At 45.7% G+C, this 24273-nt stretch overlaps 1 protein-coding gene across 32 annotated transcripts in view; it reads left to right on the top strand.

Annotated features, from left to right (window-relative positions):
- Positions 1–24273, top strand: part of LOC144931758 (CLIP-associating protein 1-A-like) — an 85264-nt gene that overhangs the window by 39358 nt on the left and 21633 nt on the right. For 10 of the 32 annotated variants that reach the window (XM_078856018.1, XM_078856072.1, XM_078856066.1 and 7 more), the window contains 14 exons: positions 670–846; positions 2261–2362; positions 3503–3565; positions 4670–4740; positions 5050–5073; positions 5754–5998; positions 6290–6353; positions 13405–13568; positions 14900–14978; positions 15142–15285; positions 19968–20111; positions 20338–20444; positions 20798–20923; positions 22372–22510. In XM_078856018.1, coding sequence (XP_078712144.1) covers positions 670–846; positions 2261–2362; positions 3503–3565; positions 4670–4740; positions 5050–5073; positions 5754–5998; positions 6290–6353; positions 13405–13568; positions 14900–14978; positions 15142–15285; positions 19968–20111; positions 20338–20444; positions 20798–20923; positions 22372–22510 — 1649 coding nt within the window. The remainder of the gene's footprint in view (positions 1–669; positions 847–2260; positions 2363–3502; positions 3566–4669; positions 4741–5049; positions 5074–5753; positions 5999–6289; positions 6354–13404; positions 13569–14899; positions 14979–15141; positions 15286–19967; positions 20112–20337; positions 20445–20797; positions 20924–22371; positions 22511–24273) is intronic. The other 22 variants (XM_078856097.1, XM_078856111.1, XM_078856112.1 and 19 more) reach the window with 10 other exon arrangements.

The raw sequence follows: 24273 nt of genomic DNA, 5'->3' as shown, positions 1-24273 counted from the left end.
CCACTTAGTGGGTTGAGTCTTCTGCACTGAAGCAGGAAAGTGTTATCACGGAGGCAGCGCATCGATCGATCGATTCTTTCCTATAAATTATTGTTCATTAAGATACTAAAATTTTTTAACTGAAACATAATTTATACCGATATTAGTGTTTTTGGTATAGAGATCCGTGAAAATGGTTATTTTTGAGTTATCCACGATTTTAATTAATCGCGGCCATCCTCCCTGTCATTAGTGTGGGTAATTGACAGTCTACTGTATCTGTAAATCTTAATTAGTTGACATAATTAAAAACCTCTTAATTAATCACCTCCAAAGGTTTGATTGTGATCATCAGCTAAAATGTTTAATCTCAATTGGCCCTTGCCTATATTACTTGGAAATTGTAAAGTGGAGTTAGAATCTTCTTGTGTGCAGTTTATTGGCTTCTAATCCAAAAGAGGGATATATATTTTTTTACTGTTAAATTTTGCATCCAGGGTGTTTATTTTCATCATGGTTGCTGAGCAAAGGCCCAAAGCTCCAAAAACACCAAGAGGCCAGGAACAAACAACACAATTGATAGTGTAAATATAAGAGTTAATGTTTGTCTTACATTATGGTATTTGAGTGTTGCAGTCATTTTTATGTATATGTGCATTTTTGCTTGCTCGCGGTTGTTTGCGCACGTAGCGGGCAGTAGGTCGGGTTCCCCAGGCAAGATGCTGAGTGTGGCGCCGGGCTCCAGTTTATCGGGCGTGGTGCAGCGCGTCCCTCTACCGGCCGCCACGTCTTCGCCGGCCAAGCACAGCCGCATCCCACGCAGCCAGGGCTGCAGCCGCGAAACGAGTCCCAGCCGTCTGTCGCTGGGTACGCACTCGGGCACACGCATGCGCGCAACGCACGGCCGCTTTGTCTGCAGTGAGTGTGTGAGCCTTCGCCGAGCTTCCCTCTGACTTCCAAATAAATTGTGGATGAATTTCGATTTAAAGCTTTCGTGACTGCAGGGATTCATCTTCTTGGTTCTTTCGGTAAAGTCACGTAGAAACGTCGTGAGAATTATTTCATTTTATTATGTTTATTTTTATTATTTTATTACTTCCCTTCTACGTGACTTTACCGAAAGAACCAAGAAGATAAATCGTGGATGTTTAAATTGGTGTTGTCAGTTGTGCAAACCAGTGCTTATTTAAACAAGCTCCAGCTGTGTAGTTCAACACAGCTGCTTTTAAAATGTATTTCTTGTCTTTTACATTTTGTGTCTTTCCATCTCGTTTTATATGTGGTAAAGAAAAACACTTAAGGATTTAGCTTTCGGTTTTCACCCGTAGAATATATATGTAATTTCTGTTCATTTTTGCATCCATGTTTATTATGGCTCTATTTGATCTTCCTCTTACGGATCACACGTAAAAGTGTCTTAAACCTTTGCTGAGAAACGTCCTTGGGGGGGGGGGGGGGGGGGTAGAAACCTCACTGCTTTCAACACTCACGGCAATGATGTTGTTGAGCATCATGATGTTCAACTCCACAGGCTCCAAAAATTGTAGCAAGAACAGTGACCTTCACCATGTCTCATAATCTCTCTTGTCAGTCTCAAAGTGAGAAGATAACAATATCGTTCACTCAGGTAATATCAAAAATGTTACCTTGCAGTCACCGTGAAGCAAGAAATCGCTTCGCTTTATTTAGCAAGTCACTCAAGCACATTTTCCAATTCAAAGTTGAGGCTAAAATTACATTATGTTAATCTTTAATACATCAAATGGCATGTCACATTTGTGCACTCCACTGACATTTTTTTCTGTTATCTGTGAGGTGATATCCAGTGTTTCATGTCCTACTTAACTTCGTCCTATTTTAATTTTAATTTACTTTCTCATTAAAGTGAAACATGTTTACTATTTGCTCACTGCAATTTAACCTGTCAATTTTAACTCATCGTTGACAATTGAGGGAGAAGTTCTCACTTATAATATGTAACATTCTATATAAAAAGGAGTACACATTAAAATATGAGATTGTTTATTCGTCTTCATTTATGTTGTGAGGTGTTATTAATGCCATTCTTCGCGATTAATTAGTCAGGTCACCTTTTTAAAACCGTCAGTCTGATTTTTCCTTCCTTGCCAAGTTGCAACTCAAGACACCACAGACCTATCCCAGTAGCTAAAGGATTAGAGACATCAGCTTATGTGTGCCTGCTGCCCCACCCGCACATCCTCCTCCTGCTCGCGTGCGGCCTATCCCCCCCCCGCCGGCCCCCTCATGCGCCCGTCACTAGCAAGGAGTGGCAGCAGCAGAATTCCCCGGCCTAGCGTCAGTCAGGGCTGCAGCCGGGACAACAGCAGGGACACGAGTCCGGTGCGGGGCTTCCCTTCCCTTGGTGAGACGCACGTAATAGCATGACCGCTGCGTGCCGACGGCGCTTTCCCGCACGTGGCCTTTGCGAATGCTGCACGCAAATTGCCACTGAAGCATCTCGGCAGGACATATGCCTCGATTCTTTTTCTGCTGGGTTATTTTGCAGTTATTCCTTTTTTTCAATGTGTCAAGCTTACTACCGCAATTGCTTTAGTGGAACTTAACTTTTCTCAGAGGTAGAACACCTTTACTGTACTTTTATTGTTAAATTTTATCATTTGTATTGAGCTTTGCTTTGCAAACTTTCCCTGCTATTATTTACAAAGGCTGCTTACATTTTTTCTGGAGTACATGCTCATTTTTGGCTGAAGATCCTAAGCCCTAGAATTCTCCTTCTGCCTCCCAGACCCTGGGGTCCCTGGGCTTGCTGTTGTGCTGTGGGGTCAATTGACAAGGTCCTGGCTTTGGAAGCTATTGTTATCCAGCTGTACGTGCAATGGAGCAAAGCTGCGTCTGTGGTCATCCAGTTATGTCTTATATGTTGTCTTGTGTTTGTGCTCATGTATCTCTCATTTACCGTACATGTTGATCGCAACGGAGGTTGTGTACCATGCTGCTTTCAGATGAAAAACCCATAAGGTTGGCCTGTTGCTCACAATATCATCAAGTAAAATCATGCTTGGAAGATCCTTCGTTCTATAGTCGCAACATGTAGTACTACATGTTGTGACTTTGACTTTACCACAGTCAATAAACCTTTAAAATCTACTTGAAAATCTGCTGTAGAAAAAAAATCTGAAAGCTCATGCAGAATCATATAATCAATAATTATGAGTTATTGGTCTATGGATAGAGAATATCACTTCATAATAAAACTATATAATACCATGCTAATAAGCTTAAGTATCGAAAAGAAAAGTGACCAATGAATTAAAATTTTCGTCTAAAAAAGTGATATACTATGTTAAAGAAAATATTAATATCTCAGCAGGCAGCCATCTTGCTGAATTAAGTATCATGATAGATTGAATGTCTTAACAGCAGACAGCAGTCATAGTTCAAATAAATAAATAGTCAAAGGTGGTTGTACGTCCCGCACCCCAGTTCTGACGATGTTGGCTGGGGCGTGTAAACCCCATCCCTCCCCCGTGCCGTATGGCAGCCTCTCGCCACCACTCCCGCTCTACCAGCGCACTCTCCTCCTCCGAGCCGCTCGTGCCCGCAGGTGAACACGTGCCGCCAGCATGCGCATCGTAACCCGCGGAGGATATTTTTTTTTTTCTTCCATCTGATTAAAATATATCTCTAGTGATGATGTTTTTTTTCAGTCCTTGAATGGGCATGAATGTTTCTTTCCCCCTCCCTCTTTTTGTTTTAACTACATCGTGTTTTAGTTGCACTCGTTTGTGACATAGGTGCCCCATTGCCTTTGGAACCCTAGTGTCTGGCCAGTGACTGCCACGTTTTGTGTCCCTGTGTTGTGTTTTGTGAAAGGCCTGTGCATTTTCCTCGTGTAACAGTGAATCGTGTGTGATGAGAGATGGTGTGTGTGCTGCATGGCCCGGCAGCGTGACCTGTTTTAACAGAGCGCATGGGTTGTTTTTAAATTTGTTTAACATGGCCACGTGTCGCTTCTCTGCAGCCACAGCACTGCCAAAACTCTTGAGCAATAGCTCTGTGGTTTTCCTGCCAAATCTGGATCTGTAACCATTAACCAAATATTACTAATTTAATTAAGAGTTGCTTATAGTATTATATTTAAAGGAAGCATCTTAATTAAAATTGTAATTTTTGACAGGTTAACTGGATCCATTTTGGCAATTTGCATTTAGTGCATTTCTGCTTGTGGTGTGTTCTGTATTAGTTAAGGATCTGCCTACATTATGCTTATGGTATTCAATCTGATGATCTTTCCTTGGAACCTATTGGTAATATCATAAGTCAAGTGGACACTGGCTCCTCCTGGTTCTTGACAGCTTGGGGCTTTGTTATGACATTAAATGCACCTACATTGTCATGTCTTGGTTAACCCCATTATTCTGTTACTTTCTGAGAGGGCAGATAATGCAATTGATGTATTTTATTCCCAAGAAAAATCACATTTCCTAATGAATACTCGTGATGAGAGGCATCGTTTTTTTCTCAAACAAAGAGCACAGCTGATGATTAATTCTTGGCATATTTCTGACCAGTAAATGTAACTCTCCTGTTGAGCGGCAGTGGCCAACCAGTGAATGGTTCCTGAACAAATACAAGGCTGTGGCTGTGCCGTTGGTTTGTTTAACGACTTGGATCTCACTGCGTGCCTCTTGTGGTGTCTCCCTAACAGACCGGTTTTCGTTGAGCCACTCTGGGCGGCTGCTGGGAAATGACATCGAAGCGGCCGTAGCGGACGCACTGGTAAGACGCAACTACGCATCTCTTCGAACCTCTTATCTGTTCTGTACCTCTCTTTGCTCTCTCTTGCCTCTCACATTTGCTTTCCTTTTTCCGCTGTTTTTCTTTTCTTCTATCTTCACCACTTTCCTTTCTTCATTTACTTTGTGCCACCTGTATTAATTTCCTGTACTGCACCTGCTAACGCTAACACCCGCTGTTCTACTCGCAAGTAAGATGGATCATCTGTGCTGTTGCACAACTGGTGCTTTGGGTTACATGTAATAACATCGAGTTTAACCTCTTGCCCCATAACCACCCTGCTACACGCAGCTGCTTGGAGATCCTAGGAGCAAGGTACTCCATGTCGGGTTTGCATTCTTCACTTGGCATTGACTGATGTTATAGCTTGTGTTTCAAAGTGCTCTTGATTTTGCCGAGTTTCCACTTTAATTACACGAGCACTTTGGGGTCTATGTGTCTGTTTCACATGTGCATTTGTGTTTAAAGAGTGAATATTTTTTAGTGCAGTAACATCTGAATAATTTCTATTTTAGGCTATTGAATGTCGATAACAGCGCGGCCTTCTTTCCTTGGCTCTCCTGTATCAAAATTATGTTCACGACAACATGTTAAGGTGGTATCTTTTTGTTATTATTAAAAGGTCAGCCTTTCCAAACAGCTGTTCCTTGTGTTATATATAAATAAATGCTGTACATATACACTTGTAAATGTGGCAGTCATTCTCGCATCTCACGGAAATCCGCACGAGTTGTGGCATCAGTACGGCAGTCCACACGTGCGATTTTTTTTCCATACGCACTACAACATTGGATTTCATAGTCAAGCCAAATTAAGTAAATACAAGCCTTAATCAATCAGCCTTCTTTACATTTGGACTGCCATGTTCCTTGACGGCTTTCCGCGAACGTGCACTGTGAATTCTCAGTGTTCTGGCGTTCTTATCACACGTGTGCTCATCGTCCTCTTTTTCTCCTGCTCCCCCCCCTCCCCCCCCCTTGCACTTCCCGTCTTAGAACAAGCCGCGACGGAGGTACGAGCCATACGGCTCCATGTACTCGGACGACGACGCCAACAGCGACGCATCGAGCGCGTGCTCAGAGCGCTCGTACGGCTCGCGCAACGGCTCCACGTCGCTCTACCTGCGCCAGATGGAGGACGTGGCGGAGCTGCTCAACCGCTGCGCCAGCGCCAACTGGACCGAGCGCAAGGAGGGCCTCATCGGTCTGCAGGCTCTCTTCAAGTCACAGCGCACGCTCAGGTGCAGGCCCCCCCTCCCCTCTGCACCAAAGCCACTGAGCAGAGGACAATTGCAGGCGCATCTCATTGCATGGGACTCACGGATGGAGAGTGCCAGCAGCATCAAATTCCATTGCAGATAAGCAGCAACGTACAAACAGATGCTGTCGTGAATAAAACACCTGCGTTGTACAATTGCAGTCCATGTTAAAGTTGTAAAGCAGTGTTTTATTCATGACGGAGATGGTCGAATGTGTCCTGTGCCAGCAACTGTTTGGTTCATCCTGGTTTGTGCCTTTGATCTACTTAACAGTCGCGTGGAGCTGAAGAGACTCTGCGAGATTTTCACAAGGATGTTCGCTGACCCTCCCAGCAAGGTAATTTGACATCACCACTTTACTGGCAGGAATGCATTAATCACATTGTACCAATTAATGCATGAGGTGATTAATCAGTGTGTTGATCAATGAGATGCCTGTTGTGTCAGCTGTTGTGTCTTGTGTAAACATTTCAATGTAATATGCTGGATTTTTTGTCTTTTTTTTTAATAGCTCAAATTAAAACTGTGGAAATAAACTTCTGGAAGTAACAAAAAAATTACAATAATATATTGAAAAAAATTATAAGTTACTAGCGGAAGTACCCGGCTTTGCCCGGGTGAAAAATATATTTCTTAAAAACCTTACATATATATACACAGATACTAAGGTATTGTCAAAGCCCGGTGGGCTGTTTGTACATTTCTCCACCAACAAATATATAAGAGGCTTTCACAAGTCCAAAAAGTTGTAGAAAGTGTGGGGTAAATAGTTGATGTCAAAAGGTTTCCGAAAATTGTGGTCTCCACCCCCCCTCAAAAAATATCTTTACCCCTCGTAGGTATATATACTAACAACACCTTACATACAACAGAGGAAGTGGTATCTATTGACTGTAGTAGTATCTACTGACTGTACCGTAGTATCTACTGAGCCAGTAGTAGCTACTGACTGTGTAGTAGTATTTAGTGACTGTAATAACTACTGACCATAGTAGTATTTACTGGGCCTACAGTAGTATCTACCGACTATATACTCGTAACGACTAACTGTATAGTATCTGCTGACTCTATAGTTGTATCCACTGACTATAGTAGTAATTATAAATTCTATAGCAGTATCTACTCACTCTATAATAGTATCTACTGACTCTAGTAGCTACTCACCGTGGTAGTATGTACTGACTGTATCGTAGTATATACTGACTGTACTCATCATTCACCCTCACCATTCACCACTCACAACTCACCCTTACCACTCATCCTCACCACTCACCACTCCCACTCACTATTCACCATTCACCCTCACAACTCACCACTCACCAACCTCCCTCACCAATCTCCCTCACCACTCACCCTCACCACTCACCCTCACCACTCACCCTCACCAATCACCACTCACCCTCACCACTCACTCTCACCACTAACCCTCACCACTAACCCTCACCACTCTCACTCACCACTCTCCCTCACCACTCACCACTCACTCTCACCATTCACCCTCACCATTCAGCCTCACCACTCACCCTCACCACTCACCCTCACCACTCACCGTCACAACCACCACTCACCCTCACCACTCAACTTCACCCTCACTACTCACCATTCATCCTCACAAATCACCACTGACCAATCACCACTCACCACTCTCCACTAACCCTCACCACTCAACCTCACCACTCACCCTCAAAACTAACCACTCTCTCACCACTCACCCTCACCACTCAGCACTCACCCTCACCACTCACCCTCACCACTCACCGCTCACCACTCACCCATCACCACTCACAACCGCCACTCACCCTCACCACTCATCCTCACCACTCACCCTCACAACAACCACTCACCCTCACCACTCACTCTGACCACTCACCACTCATCCTCACCAATCACACCCTCACCAATCACCACTCACCCGCACTGCTCACCCTCACCACTCACGCTCACCCTCACCACTCACCCCTCACTAATCACCACTCATAACCGCCACTCACCCTCACCACTCACCACTCACCCTCAACACTCACCCTCACCACTCACCGTCACCACTCACCCTCACTACTCACCACTCATCCTCACCAATCACACCCTCAACAATCACTACTCACCCTCACAACTCACCCTCACCACTCACTCTCACCACTCACCACTCACCCTCACAACAACCACTCACCCTCACCGCTCAGCACTCACCCTCACTACTCACCCTCACCACTCACCACTAATCCTCACCAATCACACCCTCACCAATCACCACTCACCCTCACCACTTGCCACTCACCCTCACCACTCACCCTCACCATTCACCCTCACCACTCTCCCTCACCACTCTCCCTCACCACTCACCAGTCACGCTCACCACTCACCCTTACTACTCACCACTCACCCTCACTCACCCTCACCTCTCACCACTCACCCTCACCACTCACCCTCACCACTCACCCTGACCACTCACCACTCATCCTCACCAATCACACCCTCAACAATCACCACTCACACTCACCACTCACGCTCAACACTCACCCTCACCACTCATGCTCACCACTAACCCTCACCACTCACCCTCACCACTCACTAATCACCTCTCACAACCGTCACCCACCCTCACCACTCACTCTTACCACTCACCCTCATCACTCACCCTCACCACTCACCCTCACAACAACCACTCACCCTCACTACTCATCCTCACCAATCGCACCCTCACCAATCACCACTCACCCTCACTGCTCACCCTCACCGCTCACCACTCAACCTCACCCTCACCACTCACGCTCACCCTCACCACTCACCTCTCACTGATCACCACTCACAACTGCCACTCACCCTCCCCACTCACCCTCACCACTCACCCTCACCACTCACCCTCACCAATCACCACTCACCCTCACCACTCACCCTCACCATTCACCCTCACCACTCACCCTCACCATTCACCCTCACCACTTTCCCTCACCACTCTCCCTCACCACTCACCCTCACCACTCACCAGTCACGCTCACCACTCACCCTCACTACTCACCACTCACCCTCAACACTCACCCTCACCGCTCACCACTCACCCTCAACACTCACCCTCACCGCTCACCACTCACCCTGACCACTCACCACTCATCCTCACCAATCACATCCTCACCAATCACCACTCACCCTCACTGCTCACCCTCACCGCTCACACTCACCACTCACCCTCACCACTCACGCTCACCCTCACCACTCATCCCTCACTAATCACCACTCACAACAGCCACTCACCCTCACCACTAACCCTCACCACTCACCCTCACCACTCACTAATCACCTCTCACAACCGTCACTCACCCTCACCACTCACTCTTACCACTCACCCTCCCCACGCACCCTCACAACAACCACTCACCCTCACAACAACCACTCACCCTCACTACTCACCCTCACCACTCATCCTCACCAATCACACCCTCACCAATCACCACTCACCCTCACTGCTCACCACTCAACCTCACCAATCACGCTCATCCTCACCACTCACCCCTCACTAATCACCACTAACAACCGCCACTCGCCCTCCCCACTCACCCTCACCACTCACACTCACCCTCACCACTCACTACTCACCCTCACCACTCTCCCTCACCACTCTCCCTCACCACTCTCCCTCACCACTCTCCCTCACCAGTCACGCTCACCACTCACCACTCACGCTCACCACTCACCCTCACTACTCACCCTAACCACTCACCCTCAACACTCACCCTCACCGCTCACCACTCACCCTCACCACTCACCCTGACCACTCACCACTCATCCTCACCATTCACACCCTCACCAATCACCACTCACCCTCACTGCTCACCCTCACTGCTCACCCTCACCACTCACCCCTCACTAATCACCACTCACAACCGCCACTCACCCTCACCACTAACCCTCACCACTCACCCTCACCACTCACTAATCACCTCTCACAACCGTCACTCACCCTCACCACTCACTCTTACCACTCACCCTCACCACGCACCCTCACAACAACCACTCACCCTCACTACTCACCCTCACCACTCATCCTCACCAATCACACCCTCACCAATCACCACTCACCCTCACTGCTCACCATTCAACCTCACCAATCACGCTCATCCTCACCACTCACCCCTCACTAATCACCACTAACAACCGCCACTCACCCTCCCCACTCACCCTCACCACTCACACTCACCCTCACCACTCACTACTCACCCTCACCACTCTCCCTCACCACTCTCCCTCACCACTCTCCCTCACCACTCTCCCTCACCACTCTCCCTCACCAGTAACGCTCACCACTCACCACTCACGCTCACCACTCACCCTCACTACTCACCCTAACCACTCACCCTCAACACTCACCCTCACCGCTCACCACTCACCCTCACCACTCACCCTGACCACTCACCACTCATCCTCACCATTCACACCCTCACCAATCACCACTCACCCTCACTGCTCACCCTCACTGCTCACCCTCACCACTCACCCCTCACTAATCACCACTCACAACCGCCACTCACCCTCACCACTCACCCTCCTTACTCACCACTCATCCTCACCAATCACACCCTCAACAATCACCACTCACCCTCACCACTCACGCTCAACACTCACCCTCACCACTCATGCTCACCACTAACCCTCACCACTCACCCCTCACTAATCACCACTAACAACCGCCACTCACCCTCCCCACTCACCCTCACCAATCACCACTCACCCTCACCACTCAACCTCACCCTCACCACTCTCCCCCTCACCACTCTCCCCCTCACCACTCTCCCCCTCACCACTCTCCCCCTCACCACTCTCCCCCTCACCACTCTCCCCCTCACCACTCTCCCCCTCACCACTCTCCCCCTCACCACTCTCCCCCTCACCACTCTCCCCCTCCACCACTCTCCCCCTCCACCACTCTCCCCCTCACCACTCTCCCCCTCACCACTCTCCCCCTCACCACTCTCCCCCTCACCACTCTCCCCCTCACCACTCTCCCCCTCACCACTCTCCCCCTCACCACTCTCCCCCTCACCACATGTTAAGGGCGATCCTAAAGGAATCTACAACCTTCGATGATTCCTTTGCGCGATTCAAAGAATCGATTCCTGGCGCATAGGAGGTTTCCATTTTTAATTACAGAGTTTTATTTTCATTGTTATGTTATGTTTTAAAGTTTTCAGGAGTTTTTAATTATATTTTAGCCCCGGTCAACGCCGGATATTTCCCATTCGTAGCAGTTTATATCAACTCTATAACCAACTAATATTAAACGGAAATAAGGCGATTCTAAATGAATCTACAACCTTCGATTGCTTTTCGCGATTCAGAGAATCGATTCTTGGCGCGGTCGGGTTTAGAGTTTTAATTACACAGTTGTATTTTCATTGGGATGTTATGTTTTAAAGTTTTCAGAAGATTTTAAATGTATTTTTCCCCCGGGCAACGCTGGGTATATCGAGTTTATACCACAAAGTCGACGCCTGACAGACTTGCGTGTCGAGGCCTAGTACCGTGCAGAGCCTCCCGCCTCGCCTAGATTGCCCACCCGGCTGAGGCTGGGTACTGGGGCCGTTAACCCCCCCCCCCCGCGCTACAATAATACTGTCTAATCTCTGTAATTTTATTATCTACCGACCCTATAATAGTAATTGCACACATTGGGGTGGGGGGGGAGTGAAGAGGACGTGAAACTTTGATGAATTTACCTCATAGTCGCGTGTTAATGCGTGCGCATATTTATAACGGGAATTAAAAATGGCGTCCACCCCGCAGCGAAGTTGTTGCTACCCGTTGCCAGGGGCAACCGCCGTGGTCCGCGCCGGTCGGCGATATTAAATAAATAAATAAAGCGTTAAATAAATAAATAAAGCGAAATCGCACTAAATCGGTAATCGGTCCGATTTAAAGTTTAGAGACGAAAAATCGCAAATGCCTAAGTTTACCGCGGGGCCGGGGGCGTGCCCACCTGCAAAATTTAATCTCGGCGAACCCCACGGTCCGAGAGCTACATCCCCCGCAAGGGAGCGTACGCAGACGGACGGACAGACAGATAGACAGACAGACAAAAAATGAATTATATAGGTTAGATGGAGTTTGAGTGGATGAACCTTATCATTATCATCAAGTGTGTTGTGTGATCTACTCACAACTATGCTTTGTGGTTTGATGTGGGTGACCTAACCGAATATGCAGGGCATGTCCGAGCCTGTCTTGTGGTGCCCAGACTTGTGTTATTCACCACTGTACGACACTGACATTGTCTTCATTTTCTTTTTTGTCACATTGATTTGCATCCTGCGTTCTTGTGCTGGGACGGAATAGAGAGTAAGTGTTGTGCACTTCCCTGCACGACACTAACACACTCATGCTCACCATTAACATGCTCCCTTCCTGCGTGAGACACTAACCCATGCCTAATTCTTCTGTCCGGTGATTTCTTCTGTTGGGAGTAACGGTGTATTGTTGGAAAAACAAACGTAACATCAATATGCAGTGGTGGAAACAATGTTTTGGTCATCAGCAGTAGTTTCAATTGGAAGTCTTCAGCTCTCAACTTTTTAAAGTACATTTGTAAATCTTGATTTGAAGCTTTCGTGACTGCAGGAATCCATACTCTTTGGTTCTTTCGGTAAAGTCACGTAGGTATAAAAATAATAGATCACGACGTTTCGATCGCAACACAAGCGATCGTCCTCGGGTGGAAAAAAATATCCAAAAGTAGAACTGCTGAACACAGCGAGAGAACTGCTACAACAATAAGTTGTATATGTTGGCCACGGGCGAGCAAGGCGGGGTCCAAGCTGGAAATGAGTCCCATCCCCGCACGCAAGCCACAACAGTTGTGTTAATCTCCCGTGCGGGGATGGGACTCCTTTCCAGCTCAGACCCCACTTGCTCGCCTGTGGCCAACATATATGACCCCTTGTTGTAGCAGCTCTCTCGCTGTGATCTTCCTGGTTCAGCAGTTCTACTGCTGGATTATTTTTTCCGCCTGAGGACGATCGCTTGTGTTGCGATCGAAACGTCGTGATATATATTATTTTGATTTGATTTTTCTACCTACGTGACTTTACTGAAAGAACCAAAGAGTATACATTTGTAAAGTCTAATCAATGAACCTCGAGGTTTAAGTCTGTGCTAGCATGTATTTAGAAGTACAAGATATTTTAAACTACATGGCTGGCCTTGTCTTTGCATTATTCTGCAGTCACACTTGTTTTTTAAGTAATCATTTTATAATTTCCCGCATACTAATATACAGAGCTTTAATTAATATGTTTAGGTCTTTGTGTGTGCACTTAAACTCAGCTGCATTTCGTATTTTCCCCCGATCTGTCCGCTGCACCCGTGTGTGCCCGTGTGCGGGTATGCACGTGCGACAGGTGTTCAGCATGTTCCTGGAGACACTGGTGGACTTCCTGGTGTTGTACCGCGACGAGCTGCATGACTGGCTCTACCTGCTGCTGACCCAGCTCCTCAAGAAGATGGGTGCCGATCTATTGGGCTCTGTGCAGACCAAAGTGCAGCGCTGCCTCGACGTGACAAGGTAATGGCACATTCTGGCTCCACCGGAAGCTGTGCACTCTCTGCCACTGCTGCCCTTGCCTTGGGTGGTGTAGATTGAGAGCTCAGGTTTACCAGAGGAGGATTAGGTGATGGTAAGGGACCTATGTATCCAACCTCTTTTAATTTTCGGTAATCACAGTATGGGCTTGATGTTTATCTGGCTCCTTGAGACATCAGTGCTGGCCAACACTGGTAGTTACGATGTATATGAGCTACTAATTATTGAATTCCTATCAATACTGACCAGCGTGGTGAAGTATAATGAAACATCTCGAATGACCTACACGACGTTGAGAAACATCTAGCAGTGGTCCCACCTGATGACGGAGACTTGTGTTGCCTCCGAAACGTCGTGATTTTTGTTTTATTTTATTTTCATTAATTTTGATGTTTTACCTACGTGACTTTACCGAAAAAACCTAAGAATATGATTCCTTGCAGTCACGAAAGCTTCAAATCTAGAATCTAGCAGTGGATTGATAAGTGGCTGTGAATTAAATCTGCCACCTGTCAGTATCTTAGATATCACTGACATTTGTGTACTGCATAATTGCGAAGCAATGTGAAGTGAGTCCAACTGAGTCGCAGACGTTGTCTTGGGAGCAACACTATTTATTACATCAACTCAACACAACATAACGTAACCTACACTCGGGTGTTGAACGCCCATCTAACCACGCTACGGCAGAACTAGACACGGTCCCGCTATCCCGGTCCGGACCACGAGCTGGGTCCCGGACTGCATTGGCTAGAGGCTTCTTGAACCTGACGTGGATCTTCACTCACCAACAACACGAAGAACCTCGAGTCCCTCACGGGGCCCCCTTATATCAGCCCGGGCTGGGGCTGGCTCCGCCCCTCGCCCCGCCCACCTTCTAGATCTCTCTCGCTCTTTCCCGAAGGCTCCCGAGAGCTCCTTTATACCACGTAATCACCCAGCGGCCCCCGTCCAATATCATCCAGTCACGTGTCGGCAGGTCAACCAGCGTATCACGCCCCAACGTAACCCTGGCTGGCTGACGCTCCCTCTCGCTCCCTCACCGGGAGCCCGTACCGCACACTATACGTGGTGCCTGTGCGCTGACCAGTGCTCACCCAAGCCCCGCTAGGGCTAGTACTACGCCCAGTAACCAGGCTGCACATAATGACAACATATCCGCTGTGGCCTCGCAAGCCCGGCACCACACAGTGACATTCACAGTCACTACAAATGTATTTTCCACTCGCAAGGTACTCCGTAATGCTTTAAAGAATACAATGTTCACTTGCAGAAACAAATGAGTAAAAACATCTCTTCTCTGCTATGTATAGGGACTCATTCCAGTTTGATCAGCAGTTCAACATCCTGATGAAGTTCATTGTGGACCAGACGCAGACACCCAACCTCAAGGTGAGAGATCTGTTAATCTGCATTTACAAAACTACTTGCTTTGTCATGTCACTTCACGACCAGCTTTCCCCGATCAAAGCTGCTTGCTTTGTCGGGAGAGCTGGTCGTGATGTGGCACGGCAACCATTTAATGGGTGTGGCTAATGTACCACGTCTCCCTCAGGTGAAGGTCGCCGTGCTGAAGTACATCGAAAGTCTGGCCCTGCAGATGGACCCGGCCGACTTTGTCAACTCCAGCGAGACCCGTCTGGCCGTCTCGCGCATCATCACCTGGACCAGCGAGCCCAAAAGCTCTGACGTCAGGAAGGTAAAAGCCGCAGGGAGAGGAGAGAACCACCGTATCTGATAGCCAGTGTGAGGAGGTTCTCATCATCACCTGAGGGACTGTGAGCATTGTCCCCCTAGGTATCACATGGGGGTATTGCATCGGCCGCCACAGAGAAACTGCTTTTCTATTCTAGATTTGAAGCTTTCGTGACTGCAAGGATTCATACTCTTAGTTCTTTCGGTAAAGTCACGTAGGTAAAAAATGAAATAAAAATTAATAAAAATAAAACAATAAAAATCACGACGTTTCAGAGGCAACACAAGTCTCCGTCATCAGGTGCAGCAAATCTGGCTGTGACGGTCCCACTTGATGACGGAGACTTGTGTTGCCTCCGAAACGTCGTGATTTTTATTGTTTTATTTTTATTAATTTTTATTTCATTTTTTACCTACGTGACTTTACCGAAAGAACTAAGAGTATGCTTTTCTATTATAAGAAACTTGTTTTGTTGGCCTCTTTCCTCATTGAAAATAAATGCCACTGCTGTTATGTATTTCAGGTGTCTACATCATGTACAGCACAGATTCCGAACCTCCAATCCTTATCCCTCCATGATGCACCTTGCGCATTCGCCCCAGTCGACTGCATTCAGATGCATATATTTATTTAATGTATAATTATTTAAACAGTATTTGGCACCACATGGATTTACACTTAAGCATTCTAACCCCAAAAACAATTATGAATCCGTGTGAATCATTAAACCACCCGATGATGGATAAATACAGAAACATGGACCGCAGTGGGTTTGATCGCATTAAGGAAAGGCAACATTTGTTGGGCTAACGTTGTTGATGTCCACATTTTGTACTAAAACTTCATATTAGTTGACAGCGTCTCAGATGAAAATAGAATAGGCTTTACCCTTTTTGGCAATAGATCAAGGTATCCGTATGTTCAAAGACGTTTGAACCTATACCTAACTTATACAAACATGTTTGAACATCTTAACACCTGTATTATTGCCTGTATTATTGCCAAAAGAGTAAAGTCAATTTTGATACTGCCAAAAGGTCCCATAGATAGTCTTGACAAGTTAAACCGGTAGATCTGAACACGTATCGTCGGTTTGTAAATAGATGCATGGAATAACATCGCTGTAATATGCAGTAGCTGTGCGCTGTGGCGCAAGACATACAATGATGCACATTTCCTAGCCGCGGTCGTAGGCCACTGATAATTTGCAAATGTACAAAGGCTTGGCGCAAACCCACGCGCTAAATAAAATACAACCACGTTACACTCTCAGCTGCTTGCATGCTGGCTTCCAGGAGAGGGCACCCTTTCCCAGTTCGTAGCAGCTTCGAACTGGTCTTGAGTAAAATGTTTTACCTCAAGTAATGCATGTTTTTATTTTATATATGCACAGCGCGTGTATACATGTTTACAAAGGTGCATCAATAGTGATTTACACTTGAGCGTGGTGTCAGCATTCACTGGTAGCACAGGGGAAATTGGGTTCAAATACTGTTGTCTAAACATAGCAAATTGAGGATTTTTTTTATATGCGTTCTTAGAAATGCAAGGGCATATCCGATGTAGTTTTGTGGCACGATTGCAATTTAAGTTAATTATAAACCGTTGCTGTGGTTTCTTTGGTTGGCGTGGGTTGGCGCATGTGTTTAAGTGTTGTGCATAGAGGACATTTGAGCCTACTCAAAGTCTTTTAATTTTTGTTACCGTTCTTCTAACATTGCGTTATGTGTTAACGCATGCAGTCATTTACAGTTTCATAGTGAAACATTTTAACTTTATAATTTTAGTTTAACACGTAGGCTTTCAGTATATGTACTTTGAAATATTAACATGCATGCAGGCTTAGCCTAGGGAAATAAGTGGAGCGTTTGTGTGAATGTGTCTTAATAATTAACCACAAGCATAATTCAGATATGTTTGCATTCAGGTCACAGTGACTTCAAGCTATTTGACCTTGAATGTGACTTTGTTTTACTACCGCTAAATGATACCACAGAAGAACGTGTGTTTGGGAATCGGCAAGCTTACGGTTGTGCCTTTAGGCATTTCTTTTGCTTTATATGTAAACTCACGCAGTGGACAAGTCTACAAATTATTCGTCAAATGTTGATGCTTGTCCATTATTGAACCTTAACCATTTATAAGAGCAATACAATTTTAAAATACGTTATAACTTGCATTCATATATAATGTTTAAATTTAAGTACATTTCATTGCCGTATAAAACAGTAGACATTCTTATGTTATAGAGAGGGATAGTTGGTCATAGGGGTAAAAAAAAAAAGGTCTTGAGCCTGGACTTGGAACAGAGGCGGAGTCGAGAGCACAGATGGCTGGAGGAAAGGGAGTTCCAAAGAATGAGTGACCTCAGACTCGTTGGAGGCTATTGGGGGCTTTAATAGAAATCCTTGGTTGTTAAGTGGATATGTTACCAATCGAATGTGCACTTTGTCTCGCTGGAAGTAGTGCGTAGATTTCATTTTGGAGCCACAAACTGGAAACATTTAAGAAGCTTCAAACATTTTTAATCATAAACTTACTTTCAGATGTTTTCCTTTTGCTAGAATGTGATCACTTAATCTACCGTCATCCTGATGTGTCAACATAAGTGTATTCACAGCAGTATAGGGTGCAATGAAATGTAGTGCAAACTCTACTGATGTGTGGACGTGTGTTCCAAGTGCAGTGTGTTCCCTATGTAGTCCATGACTACTATTTAATATTTAGCCCAAACATAACCACTCACATAATGGCCCACAGCAAGGAAATGGAGCGTTACACATTAGTTGTGGAAATGGTCACACACGTAGATTTACAACAGTTGACGTTGGGGATATGTGGTGTGCGAGTCCTCGGCACTGCGTACATTTTTCTGTCACACTTTCAGCACATCTGCCCATCTGAGAGAACTTCAATACATGCTTGTGTTAATTTAAAAGACACAGCCATTGTGGCTTTCCAAGATTTTATAAACTATACATTGCAGTCTCTCCATCAAATGAAACGTTTTTGCCCTGTACCTTCCCAACCCCACCATCAGACCGCCCCTGGTTTGTATGCCGATGAAACCTTGTACAGATCTTGTTCTTTGGAAGGATCCACAGATGGGCCCTGTAAAAAGGTAGACCACAGGGCAACCGTGCGGCGTCACTCGGAATGCCCCTTAACTGTGACCGTCTTGTTCTGCAATGGACATTTTGTGTACCCTTTGCCAGAGCTTGATCTTGAACTCGATTTTTATTGAATGAGATGGTGCAACTGAGTGACTTTCATTTCCAAATGGGGATTCTACCTGCTGCTTGGTCACCCATTATAATTTTAATAATGTAACAGATAATCAAATATCTAGAAGTAGCGATTTAGGTAAGCCAGCCATCTAAAGAAGTTATGGTTACGGACTGGAATGTTAATCAGCACGTGTGTCGGTTTCCTACCTTGCACACATTTTCCACAATACATTACACTAAAATGTACAAGTAGCTATAGCTGCAGGACCACACAGCTAACAGCACACAAGTCAATCTCGGCAACGAGTAGTTACTGCTGAGGAAACATGTGCTGGATGCAGTATCGAGGAGTTACAGTTTCGGTGTAATTAAACTTAATATCCATTTAAAATGAAGGCCCATTGGACAAATAAAGACATGAACAATGCACAGTAGAGATCAAGCCCTGGCTGGTGTGATGGGTCGGTTGAGTTTGGCGATTCACCGTGGTGCGTGTTGTGTGGCACGGGCATTTTCTTAACATTTTGCCGTGCCATCCTCCATAACCTGAGGCAGTAAAAAAGGACGGGTGCTTTGTCCATAAAGTGCTGGCGCGGTCGGTCGGACGAATGGACAGGGACGGCACTGTGTTGGGCGGCAGGTGGTGGGTCCTGGCTGATGTGGTTTGCGGCATGGGTTGCTGCGGGCTTCTGGTTGTGTGCGCTAAGGCTCTCTCATGGCACTGTCCTATGCAGCAGGAGGCTTCAAAGCTCTGGGGCTTCTGGGCACTCAATTAAGACTCACTCTCTCTTACCCTCCCCTCATATATTTTGCAGCACCCAACAACAAGAAAGGTTTTGGCTTCAGCTGACAAAACCTCTCTGTTGATGTTGTTTTTGCAATCAATATTCCTTGTTTAACTTCAGTGGTAAGCTCCGTGTAACATCAGTGACATTGCTAATTAGTGTTCATTTGCACCTTAGGCCATCAACATATGCCATTGGCAATCTACGGTGTGTACGTTCAGTCACCATTGTCATTTTACAATTTTAGTTTTTTGATTTTACTAAGTAACTGTCATTAGCTGCATCGGTCTAAAATGAAAGGTGACAAGTATGCATATGTTTGATGAGCAAAAAATAGTTTTGACCATTAGTGTATACGAAGATTCCCCGTATAGCATTAGCAGGCTATTGGGGCAAGGGCTGTTAGCGAGCACCTATGAAAGACGGCACGGCCCACGAGGGAGCGGGTGACCAACACCACGCCCGGCGGCCATGTTTACACACCGCACCAGGTACTCAGATAATCGTCACTGGTATTTACCATGAGCGGGAATTGAACCCTGGTTGCTGGGTTCGTAGTGCAGCGCGCTAACCGCTACGCCACCACTCACACACACACACCCCCACAAGCGGGTCCCTGCCGCCCTTTGCGAAGTGATGCTGATATTGCATTGATGCGGTCGTTTGCCTGCAGGCGGCACAGGCCGTGCTGATTGCCCTGTTTGAGCTCAACACTCCCGAGTTCACCATGCTGTTGGGGGCGCTGCCCAAGACCTTCCAAGAGGGAGCCACCAAGCTTCTCCACAACCACCTGCGCAACACCAGCAATGCCGGCACAGTACGCCCGTTTTTCCCTTGCGCTGCACCGTAATTATACTAATGTGCTGTCAAAGTATATTTTCCTTCTCCAGACAGTGTCCAAAGGGAGAAATTGGTAGTGGAAATGTTTGTGAGATTGTAAAGTCCAGCTTGAAGCAACCTAGAGGCTATGTTAGGATTGCACCCGATACATGATAGTTGTTTGTACACCCACTTATGTGCGTGTGCCACTGTTGTGTTTGCAGAGCTCTCCTAGCAGCACGGTGACCCGTGGGACACCACGTGCCTCGCTGGGTCGTGTCAGCCCACTCACCTCCCCTACCATGACCTCTCAGGGGGCCCTCTCCCCCAGGTGAGATTCTCAAAAAGGCACTGTGGCCTGTTTGATAGAGAATCTGTTTGTTAATCACATTGTGTATGCATTCTGTTTTCCACTATTGTGTGACTGAGACATTTTCTGATGATGTGCCAATGTCAAAATTGAGATACGTTTGTATCGACAAGCAATTTAGCTGACATTTGGCATCTGTCTTCATGTGATGCAAGTGTGTTAAGTATAACTTATTTTACGTAATCATATTAATTATACCAGTTACAAATCACATTATGTTTGTGTGTGGCTTTCTTCTTTCCCTTTCCCATTCATTCCACGTCCTTTAAAACCTACCTTAACAAATGAACCTTTACCCCCAATCGCTTGGCAAGTCGTGCGTGGGGCTTGGGTGCTGACCTATCCCCTCGGTCCCTAGCCCTCCCTACTTTCCGCCCCCAGCCTCTGTCCCCACTCTCTGCCTATGCTCCCAAAGGCATCTGGCGTAAATATTCACCCAGGTAATAGCACAGTCTATCCCTGGCTTCTTCTAAGCTGCTGCTCCGACTGCTCCTACTGACTCTGCTGCTGCTGCGGCTGCTGCTGCTCCGGGCTCCCTGGGTCCCCTCCTCTGGGTTGCATGGCAAACACAGTGCGGCCACGGAGTGCTCGAGTATCAGTGGGGCAAGGAAGGGTGCTTTTTGTTCACCACTCGCCTCATCTGCAGTGGCATGAGCGCATGTTGGAACACTGGAAAAAAAAGTATTTGTGCAGCATTACTTGTCACAAATACTGCCGTCTGTGACGTTCACTTTCATGGCTTTTGGCGACAGCAAATTCAGTGTCGTATTCGTGCCAGTTCGTGGTTTGTGCAAAATCTGTGTTGCAATCAGCAGTTCTCAAACTCCAGTTGTCACGCTGCCACACTCTTTTTCTTTGTTTACCAACAATCTCCTTTCAAACATTACTTTGGTAGTAATTTACTGCAAACACCTGTTGATTGATAAGCAGGGAACTCCAGAACATTAAGAGGGACTTTAGGACTGGAGTTAAAGAACAACTGATTAGAGAAATGCAATATCAAACAATTATTATATATGTTTGCAGTAACTGGTGAGTTTTTTCATGATATAAATGATAATTTTCTGTTGGACAAATATCTATTACGAATGGATTTTTTCCTCCTCGGATTTCCATAGTTTAGTCTTTGTATTGCCTTTATTGGAGCATGCAAGTTGGTGTGGCATGAATAACAATGACACAAAACAATTTCAAATGTTCTGATATCTAAACAAATTAAATATGAACTCATTTCTAGGTGTGCATTTTTGTTAGTATATTATATAAACACTTTGTACCTCTGGTGTACACCAGTAAAGCCAACTGGGGCGGTGACATGGCCTAGCAGTAGCACGTTTGCCGCTTGTTAACCTTAAAAATGCGTACCGTCTGCTTGCGCGTAGACGTCAAAGATCCCGTTACGTCATTCTCAAGAGTAGGCCATTGTGTGCCGGCGTCATGGTCCAAAATTTCCAGATATAAAAAATTGCCTGCAAATTACTCAGTTGGAATATACATAGCAACCATTGCCCCCCTATTGTGAAAATTTGGCAGGCCCCATCTGAAAACGATTCATGAGACTCAATTAGCCTTTTCTAGCTAAACTATTTTAATTAATTACTGCAATAGTTTGGCCCAAAGCCTGCCCGAGGAACCAAACAGAAACTATTGCTGTTGACTTGTAATGTCTGTGCCAAAAAAGTAAATAAACTGACACCATAGGTTCCAGTCGGTTAGACTGTTGCTTGTACTTAGAGTACGTCTGCATGCGTGCGAGTGTGCACTTGCGTGTTTGTGTGTCACGATCCATGTCTCATGCATATTTCCCTTCCTGCTCGTGTGCGCACTAACCATTGCGTGCACCTTGCGGTGTGCGTGCATTTGCAAAAACACATTGCCGGCGGGATAGCCTGCTGGACTACGACACGGAAAACCTGAATGCAGAGGACATCTACAGCTCCCTGCGCGGCGTATCGGAGGCCATACAGAACCTGAGCTTCCGTAGCCAGGAGGACCTAACCGAGCCACCACGCAAGGAGAGTGACACAGTGAGCAGCCCACCCCATCTCCCATATCCTACACATTTCCCATAGCTTCCCTGTCTTCCATTTTATCCCCATCTCCCATAATCTTTCAAATCCCCATACCCTTTCCAGGCCCTGCACCACTTTCTTAACCCCATAATTAAGGAGAATGGCTGTTTTCAACGGGCAGCGTCAAGAATAGGTGGAGGATCTGTCAAAACAATATTTATCAACGGAGATTAATAATACCTGCTCTGTGGGTGCACACCACAATTTGTGGTTGTAGTCACATTCTATATTGTTTATAGGTTATAATTAGGTGACGAAGGAATAGCAAAACTACACGAACTCTGTCCTGAAGCCCTCTCATGGCTAGCTGACGTCGACATTGGCATTTAGCTCCTGAACATATTAGATTACACAAGGTAGAATAGAATTAGATATAAGATTCTTATTTTGTGAGAGGAACAAGAAGAACATTGGGAAAGTGAACTATGTATCAATAAGATGATAACCCTTATTCAGTCAGATGATCCCAGAGGTCTGGTTATCAACTGCCATTGCCGAGGGTGCAGAATAATCACTGACAGTGACATCCGACAAAGATGTAGTTTTAATATAGTGTGTAAATACACGCACACTTAGACTATGACCTATTCTATAAGTAAACAATGAGTTTCCACTTTAGTAAATTAAATTATTATACAAATGGATAAAAAAAATTGGCTGAAATATTATTTTTCAGCAGAACATTGTATGGAATTGATGTTGGTGACAGCCAAAGGAAAGTACAAATTATGGAAATTTCTGTGGCATTTTTATTTGTTTAAAACAACCGTTGATAGACATACATTTTAATAGTTTCTAGTGTTGGGGTTTTTTCCCCCTAGTTTGTTGCCAAAACTCGTGAGGAATGTTGTCCCCATGTTTATCTTGCCAACACAAGAGGCTGGTCTGTGCTGGACCATTCTTGCATGTGTTTTGTATTGGCATAGAAGTTCCGCTGTTAGATGAATATTGTTGACTGCAATTTGAAGAATTAAATTATATATATTCTGGCTGAGGCTCCTTTATGGACATTTGCCTTGTTTGCTGGAAATGTTTTAACATCTGTTTGAAGTTAAGAATCCGTAGGCACATACCGCAGTAACGAATTCCAGCGACACAATATCAATACAATAATGGTTGCGTCGCCCCAGGACTACAGAGGCAAGCATTGCATCGTTACGGAATTTTGCACTTACATTTGCCAAGACATCATCTCTCTTTGGATTGTTAGGCAACAAATTGCCTTGCAATCCAAAGACGAAGCTCCTAACGTACCACCAATCCCGAGCACCCTACCACTTTGCCAGGAGCCAAATCGCCCTTATGTGTCTCCCTTTAATTCTGCTTTAAATAGTCCCATCCTGGCAGAAAAATAACTTGGAAGTACAGCTAAGACATATATATCATGACAAACTGACACACGCATGTTCCCAAAATATACAGTTCTGCTGAAGACTGGTATGTGTTTTTTTCATGTAGGAAAGATGTGTTGATACTGAATGTGATGAAGTTTGACAGTCCTTGCTGAAAGTAGTATTCGTGACATTGTAAAAGCTGTTGTGGTTAGGATGTCTCCAATATGTTAAACTATTCCACATCGACGGCACCACTAGAAATTCATTACAAGACAATGGTGCTATATACATTCACTCTGCCATACGTTTTGAGAAAGGAGTTATGCTGCTTGCACATGTGATCCTAGATCCTATAATTTGGTTAAACATTTGGATTACACCACA

The sequence above is a fragment of the Lampetra fluviatilis genome, chromosome 1, assembly GCF_964198595.1.
Source record: "Lampetra fluviatilis chromosome 1, kcLamFluv1.1, whole genome shotgun sequence".
Classification (NCBI taxonomy): domain Eukaryota; kingdom Metazoa; phylum Chordata; class Hyperoartia; order Petromyzontiformes; family Petromyzontidae; genus Lampetra; species Lampetra fluviatilis.
The sequence above is the reverse complement of the archived record's forward strand: the minus strand, read 5'-3'. Positions and strand labels throughout refer to the sequence as shown.